Source organism: Panicum virgatum, chromosome 8N, assembly GCF_016808335.1.
Source record: "Panicum virgatum strain AP13 chromosome 8N, P.virgatum_v5, whole genome shotgun sequence".
NCBI classification, from domain to species: domain Eukaryota; kingdom Viridiplantae; phylum Streptophyta; class Magnoliopsida; order Poales; family Poaceae; genus Panicum; species Panicum virgatum.
In genome coordinates this window covers 18,570,641-18,579,097 of record NC_053152.1, presented here as the reverse complement: position 1 = coordinate 18,579,097, position 8,457 = coordinate 18,570,641, and the positions used below count along the sequence as shown (strand labels likewise).

General features: G+C 44.0%; 1 protein-coding gene across 10 annotated transcripts; it reads right to left on the bottom strand.

The window, feature by feature from the left end:
• Positions 1-326: 326 nt before the first annotated feature.
• LOC120685855 lies at positions 327-6,343 on the bottom strand. Of its 10 annotated transcripts, XR_005679801.1 has the most exons (9): positions 5,951-6,328; positions 4,775-5,112; positions 3,780-3,845; positions 3,617-3,673; positions 3,442-3,523; positions 2,861-2,963; positions 1,641-2,684; positions 1,116-1,195; positions 327-1,030 (listed from the first exon to the last, which is right to left on the bottom strand). XR_005679801.1 is itself a non-coding variant. In XM_039967964.1 (3 exons), the coding sequence occupies exons 2-3, from the start codon at positions 2,899-2,901 to the stop codon at positions 562-564; spliced, it is 510 nt and encodes a 169-aa protein (XP_039823898.1). In that variant the 5' UTR covers positions 2,902-2,963; positions 5,951-6,312; the 3' UTR covers positions 327-561. The 10 variants fall into 10 exon arrangements, 4 of the variants coding, with proteins under 4 accessions (XP_039823898.1, XP_039823901.1, XP_039823902.1 ...); XR_005679798.1 differs by lacking the exon at positions 1,116-1,195 and having other exon boundaries at positions 3,780-5,112; positions 5,951-6,339; XR_005679800.1 differs by lacking the exons at positions 1,116-1,195; positions 3,780-3,845 and having other exon boundaries at positions 5,951-6,318.
• Positions 6,344-8,457: the final 2,114 nt, after the last annotated feature.

Sequence of the window (8,457 nt, the reverse complement as noted above, 5' to 3'; positions counted from 1 at the left end):
TTGGAATACATCATCTTGTGAGAAACACACAATTGGGACAGGGGATGCAATCTGGTGCTTATTGCTCTGGAGTCATACTTGACAAGGGCAAATATAGCATCAAATGTTGGATGCAGAGTGCTCAAGTTGAGCACTAAGGATGACGCCAGGCTGAGCCTGGGACGCCCACTTTAGGAAGTGCGCATAGCCACTTCATCCAACAAACATGGCATCACGCCTACGGGATTGGTCCATAATACATCAATACTAGGACCAGTAGGATGCAGACAGACGTCATGCACAAATTTAGAAGAAAAAAAACGCATATAGCTGAAACAGGCAAAGCCAGAATCATCAAAGGACCTCAATTAAACCAAGTAAACACATTAGACATATCACAATCATCCAGACCTTGCCATATAGTACTTGATTGAAATGTGCCATCTATAGATATACACCTGCCACAGGGAAAAAGGACTCCCAATCCTGTACTTATTTCCCGGGAAGCACAGCCATCTGAAGCAAATCAGTATGTAATGTGACACAGCTGCAGCTACGCCTCAATTCTGCTAAACAAGGCACCTAATTCTGCTGAATTCTCAAGAAGTCTACCTCGTACTTGTTGTCAGACCTCAAATGCGCACTACCAATAACAGATCCATCACTGATCTTGGTGACAAGGCACGCAGTACCAAGCATCCTGATGAACAGATTGGGGTTGTCATTGGTGAGCTGGGTCACCGAGACCAGCCTCGCAGCGAGGCCAGGGACGTACCACACGTCAGGGAGCACCACCGCTTCTGTTAACACAGACCCAGTGCCATGCACCTGCATCCCCTTGCCACTCCCTGTGCCAACAACCTTGTTGCTCACAGGTACCATGCCAGTGAGAAGGTTCAGGTCGCCAGTCATGTGGTTGGTAGCACACGAATCGAACAGCCAAGTGGAATCCACGATCCTTCCTGGGAGGATGCGCACCCCCTTGCCATTCCCCGCAGAAACAACCCCGTCGTTAACAGACTCCATTTCAGTGAGATAAGAATCAAGTTCACTGGGCATAACAGAAAGAACAAATTGCAAGTTAGAAGAGCATGTAGTACTGAAGCATTCAAGAGTTACAAGCTACATCAATTCACCTGTCTGATAGAAAGAAAGACTTCCCGATTTATTGGTGACAGCGAAGTACTGAGGCGATCAAGAGAGTCACATTTACATGCTAGGTAAGTAGAGTTAGTTCACATCAATTGCTACTTCCCCTTGTTCTAAAAATAATAATAATAATAATAAATTGGCCACTTGTGGACCACCCAAAAGACATCTGACAGTCAGCAGAGGGTGTCACACCAAAATTCGATGGTGTTGATGAAAACTTTTTCCTCCCCTACAAACATTCATGGAACAACACAAATTTTTGTTCAATACAATCGCCCCCAAATTATCAGTCTATGGCATCCAGATCTACAGTTACAGGCCCCTACACAGATGAACAGACCACAAGAACAAGCGATTCGAATCAAACCAAACCAATCAATAGGACGATGCCTCTCCCAACACGTAGCGCACCCACAGATCGATTCAGGAAACATCTAGTGGGGGGAAAACCATCCAACCCTAAGCATAAACCCCGATCAGCGGGAAGCGGCGGGGGAGGGAGCGAGTACCTGGCTGCCGGCGGCGAGGCCGTGGATGCCATCGGATCGGTCGGATCGGATGGGATGGGGACGGGCGTGGCGGGCGGGCGAGGAGGAGAGGAGGACAAATCGAACAAGCGACTCGTTGCGGCGGGGGCGGGCGGGTGGAAGAGTGGTGAGTTGGGCGTCGAGACGCGGTGTCAGCTTTTTATAGAGGGATCCTGAATGGGAAAAGAACGGCTAGCTCGAATGGGACTGGATATGATTGATTGGGACTGGATTTGATTTCAGTTCCAACTTCCAAGGACAGACCAATCTGGGATTCTGTGCCGAATGATGAGTATATGTTCATTCATGTAATTTGTTTGATTTTTGTAGTTCTGAGGCTTGTTAGAAAGCAAAAGCTCATTGATTTGGTTTAGTCCCTGCTAGTTTTATGAATAAGATTTATAGGTTCTACACTCTGCTCATTATCAATGCAGCACATACAATTTACAAACAATCCTTTTCTTTTTGTGCTCATAGCGAATTGGGTGTTCATACCCAAAAAAAAATGCCGCAAACCACTGTCAGTCTCATCTCAGGTTTGATGCTCATGTTGAAGCTTCCTATGCTGCAACTTGACTCCGGCGACAGCTCCTCCTGAAAGCAGCCGACCAAGATGCGTTGTGCCTTCTAGATTCTGAGTTATGCCGCCCATGAACCACCCTGCTTGCTTGATCTGGTGTCCAACACCAGCAGCACCCAATTCCATTTGGAGTTGGTGCCAGCAATCTCCAACGCTCATCTTCGCAGCACCACATTTCAGCAGAGCATCCGCAGACGCTGTATCTGAGACTGCAAGCTGTACTGCTATTGTACACCCTTAAGATCCCGTTTGGAAGGGCTCTTTGGAAGGGTGGAGCTGGAGCTGGAGCTGGCGGAGCCACAGTTCTCACAAAAACCACCCGCTGGAGCCGCCAATGGAGATGAGGCTCCTCCCGGAGCTGGCGGTGCAGCTGGAGCTGGAGCCGCACCGAACCGCCCCTAAGCCTGTCCAGCAGCTCTAGAAACGAAGGGCGTTTCCCTGGGTCACTACTCAAAGAAAGGGCGCTTGTCAATTGTCAGAGAGGCGGTATCCCTTGCTAATATCACAATGAAATAGCATTTTTTTCTATGAAGATTGGGACTTCTATGATCTTCAAACTCAGAACTCAACATATGCATGCAACTAGTAAATAGTTGTTTAGAAGGAAAAACCATATGCTTACCTATCCAAACAACTCTTGATCATGGATGTCCAATTGCCCATTAGGGATCTGTGTCACTTGGAATGTCCGGCCTTTGATCCAAGAAACTCACAGCTCCAATAACCTGCACCATGGGATTCACAAAATTGCTTGTATGAACAAGAGCAAGAAGTTTCTCTACAAAATTGCTCGTATGTCCCTTCTAAGTTGCAAGGTGGAATTTTCAGTGTCCACAGATTTGCAAGTTAACTGAAATGACATTTTTCTAGAATGTGGAAAAACTGCAAGTTGTAGTTAAAGAACCTTTTTCTTATAAATCATGAGTAAACAATTATATTTGGAAACATCAAAACAATGCACTGGTAAGAGTGCTTGAGTGTTGATTTTGCAGGTGGACCAATATGACAGTGCAGAAAAGGAGCAAAACGACATTAACTTTAGTAATTTATCACTGTTTGTACCTAGTTGGTTGGTTTTCCAAACAAAATTGGCTGCCTAGCTAATTCTACCAATTAATGCGAAAAATGCACCAAACAATATGATAGAAAGTCGGTATATGCTTGCTTAAAACAATAATAAACAAATGCATAGCCAAAATGTACCTGCATTTTATTGACATTATCCCAGGGTATCTTCCGAGTAACAAGTGGGAACATAATAACCCCATAGCAGTAGAAACCAGACCTATATTTAACAAGAACAAAAGGTTCAGTAACCATCAATCCTAAAATGGATAGGAGGCACATTCATGTTGGATAATGTCTTTATTGCACTTACTTTTCATCCGAAGGTTCATGATGTAACACCTCCGGAGCCATCCACGCTGATCTGTGGCTGTATACAAAAGTGAATTATCATATTTTTAGTGAATCAAGAACAAAATGGTTGTAGACCCAAAATTTATAACAATTTCACTAGACATAAATTTGTTAATTCTTACAGTTCCTTTGTCCAGTTTTCTCAGGAACATTTCATGATTCAGACATGAAAGACCAGATTCTGTGACCTGATTGAACAACGCAAATTTGAGGAAAAATACGGCAATTTAAGAAACTGAATTTTGGGGTTACCTTTACAATCCATTTCTTTCCAAACAATAAATTACGAATTTAAGTCACAGTGAACAATAGAAGGGCTACAATAAGTGAAGATAATTCATGCCCCTAGCTTGCAAAAATAGAAACAAGGTGTTTTAAAACCAACAAGACACACAAGTCGATATAGAGCAAAGATATTACTGGTATGTAAAAACTACCAAGGCGTTCAGAGCCCCAGTAGAAGTATGAATAAAAAATAGGTTGAACTTGTATGGACCAACATATATTTTAGAGAAAAATTACAGTAACTGATTCTTTGAAAATCAAGTAGCACAGCATGAAGCTATGTGATAAGGCGTACCCAAGGCACCTCAAAGGCCTAGTCATACCTTGTCGCCTAGGCAATAAGGCGTACCGAAGGCGCCACAGGATGCTTATCGGTTTAAAAACCATGGCATGAAATATAGCACAATATACCATGTTACATGTTTCCATACAGGCATACACTGAAGGCAACTGATGTGGTTAGTTTATGTGCAATTGGATTTCCCTGCTACACGCTTGTCAACAATGATAGTGCAATTGGATTTCTTTTATAATGTTGCAGTGCTCCATGTCAACATCTTCAACCCATCGCTTCTGGGATAGTGCAAGCTTATATAGATAGAGCATTTTCAAGTTTACCATGCATTAGCTTGCCTTATATGCATCATAAAAGAAATTATTCTACAGAACCAACACAGATATTCACTGCTCTGTGTATCTGCTTCATGACCGCGATTACTACTACTCCATTTTCCCAAAAAGAATTCTAATAATTTTGCCAAGCACTCCCTCCAGTTTTATTTGTTTGACATTTCCGATCAATTAGCAAAAATTAAGGAATGCATGCACTTACTCTTTTGCCCCTATGATATAAGCAAGCATCTGTCCCAGGAACATCATCCTGCTGCAGCCAGGCAAGAGTCCCCGTGTTGTCCCCGTCCACACCATTGGGAAATCCTGGAAACAAAATGGCGCTGCCGCGCTCGTCCCTGGCATGTGCTGGAGGCAAGCCCTGTGCTCCACTCATCAAGGACAGCCTCACGCGCCGGCGCCAACGTTTCCCCACCTACAATGGGGATGCTGCTGCGGCAGGATGGGATGGAGGCCACTGCATCCCTCTTTGCAGGTCACCAAGACCCACGAGGAGGTGGGGACAGAGGTTGCGGGTTCGGCCTCATCCCAAGCATGCAGCTGCAGATTACAGCCAGATGAAGCAAATACAGTTCAGGTTTTTCAAGTTTTTCAAGGCAAGGTAACACCAATTTGTGCGATCAACTACTGCAAGTAGTATTGGTGTAACAGAAGCAAGTACTACTATCATTTGGTTGAGAAAAAAAAACCCAAGGCAAATAACTACAGAAAAGAGAAGTTAACTGGAGCCACTATTTTGTCACAAGTTCCTATTTACAAAGAAGCTATAGATGAAATTTTCACTGAAGATAGAAGTAAAGGAAATCAATGACAATTAAGGCACTTTAAAGACATGCATATCAGACTCTAAACAAGCCTACAAATTACAGACAGTCAAGCCAATTCTATAATGTACAACTCACATCATTGTTTTTTGAATGGGAAAATCAGAAACTGGATACTTTGCTAGATAGATTCATTCAAAAGAATGGCAGGAAGGTTAGCAGTTCAGTTCAGTACGAGCTCTAAAAGTTCAGAGATCAATGATAATTCTAGATCTTTGAAGCATCCTATAGATTCCTGTGAATTTTTGCTCTTGGAATACCGTCATAAGAAATTTCTGTTTATAACTCAGTTAATGTACTCCCACTGGTCCATAACAAAACATGCTCATAACCTCCCCTAATCCCAAACACAGTTGCACTGTTGCACATGAAGAACCATCCCTTGCTAAAATCCCCTGTGCTAGCAAATTACCCCTCGTCTCCCTTCACTCTTTGGAGCTTCAAGATTGCAAAGAAGAAATTTCTATCGATTTCTCGCGCAACTGAGCTGCTGAGCACCCAAAAGACCTGAAGCGTTTGCAGGGAGAGCACGACACGATAGCAGAAATACTCACCTCACCGCGGAGAGACAGGGGAGGGAAGGCGGGCCTCAGGTGCATCCTCCACGCGCCGAAGAGTCCCCGGTGGCCGCGGGCGCCTCCGACGCGACGAGGCGAGGAGACTGGAGAGCGGAGGCCGCTCCGGCAGTCCGGCTGGTTCCTCCGCCGCGGACGCGCGGGATGTGGACATGCGGTGGACATATCCGGAGGGGATAATCCCCGGGCCGTTGTCAGGGCCCACATGTCAGTGGGACATGAGATGAAATCGCGAAATGCCCCCTGTAGGCCACTCCCACTGTCCCACACATCCATCAATCGGAGCCGCACGCCGGTCGGCGGTCAACGGGCGCCGCCGCCGCCGTCGCCTCCTCGATTCGACACGACCTGTTGTTTTTTTTTGTTATTTCATTTGCCTGCTGTTGGTCTTATGTTAGATTTCAGATGGCAGCTTTATTACCATCTTATAGCCAGACATGATTTGAACCAAAATATATTTTTAAATTTTCTATATTTGAAACTTCAATGTTAATGGCACAGCTACCAGTCTAGACATTTCTCTGTTGATCTTGTATTCATCTTCAGGATGCTGTCTGTATTCTGCTGCCTAAAGGACTGAATCAATTACGTATAGTTCTGGGAGCTCTAAACTGAACTTGGATGTGATAAGTGATGATTTTCAGAATGTTGATAGTCAAAATTGCCAAATACCGAGACCGACAGATCAGATCAGTCGGGCCTGTGCAATTCAAGCAAGTTTAGATCTGTTATGAAAAATCCTCATGTAAACCCGACTTGGAAGGGATATTGACCTCCCCGTCCTATAAATATAAAAGCAAGGGCAACTTAAGGTTAACCACAATTGAATCAAACATTTGTCATGTACTTTTTATTCCATCAAACTCTAGCTTTTCCAACCTTTTTACTGTTCTTGTGTCTCTACGGCGTTCTGAGTGGTTTGCCAACCTCAGAACAACCCTAGACCTTCAAGCTTCGACTAGATCCCTCCTGAACTTGAGGTTTTAGGTTTTCGCGGTGTTCCCTTATCAACCGGCCTGACAGGTCGACGTAGAGGATCTCGCTATTGACGATCGTTGCGATCCGTGCGCGACTGCGGTAGGCAGCAGATGGTGACAGCTCTGTCCGTCTGGCATGCCTTTGACGGGTCTTGCGAAGTTCCCAACGTTCGGGTATTGTGTAGGAGTCTATGCAAAGGCGTAACATTGCTGATTGGACCCATTTCAGGACATTCTCCCCAATAATCCTGATCCTAGCCCTTATAGCCCTAAACGTATGAGTAGTATAACCCCTGCTAACATGAATATGCCCTAGCACCATTGTTCTTTGCTTAAGCTTCCGCTAACTTTAGTATTATTCTTTTATCCTCTTTTTACCTCTTTATCCTTGAGAGTTGGCTGAGTTTGTGTCATATTACTCTATTTATCATTTATTATGGATTACCCTTGTATGAGTTGTGGACCTGCTTATGCATAGTCATGATTATGTACCAAGTAAAGTACCTTTATCGCAAGCCATCCTTTGGGAAAATATAAATAACGATACCTTAATACTCTCTGAGTGAAATATTACAACGGTATATCTGTGTGCTTGCAGATCCCTCTGTAATCATTAAGTTATATCGGATATTTCCTGGCGTCGTTGCTATGACCTAACAATCCTAGTGATGGCGCTAAGAAACGCCAACACCCATATGCTGGAGGCTTAACTCTAGTCCTAACAATATGTTGTATTACTCTTGCTAACTTAGATAATTTTTGCTGACTTAGATAATTTCCTTTAGGACATTCTTTGTATGTGTATGCTACCGCTAACCTTAGGTTTATTCTTTGTTCTTCTTTCTTCTTGAGATTGACTTGTGAGTGTGTGTCACGTTATCCTATAAATTATTTATCATGACTTACCCCTGTATGAAATGTGACCTATAGTTTAAGCATATTGTCCTAACTATGTATCCAGTAAACTCTTTTATACCAATGTCATCCTTTGGGAAAATATAAATAACGATATCTTGAATACTTCTATGTGAAATACTATAATGATATATTTGTGTGTTTGTGAATTTATCTATAAATTTTGAGAAATACCAATAAACAACATAAAAGTAGTGGTTTGAAAGTGTCCCTTAGTAAGTTTCCCTCTTAACTCCATCTTGAACTAGAGAAGTTAGGCTGTCTGCACTCATCTTCCTCTATATCTTCCCTCTAAAAGGAATATTCTGTCCTGGTAATCAAGATTCTCTCCTCTATTCTCAGTTTCTCTACACTCGTTCATCCTCTATATCTCTCTCTATACCAACTACCAATCACGGACCCCACCTGTCAGATTTTTTATCTCCTTTTTTACCCCCGCACCCTCCCTTCCAGTCCATTCTCTCTCCTCTCCGCTGCCTGCTCCTCTTCCTAGGGAGCTCGCCGCCCACCGCCCGCCGCCCGGCCTCCTCCTTCCTCGCGACCGGCGAGCTCGGCTCCGGCACGCGGCCACTGGTGGCGCGGTGCCCCTCCTCC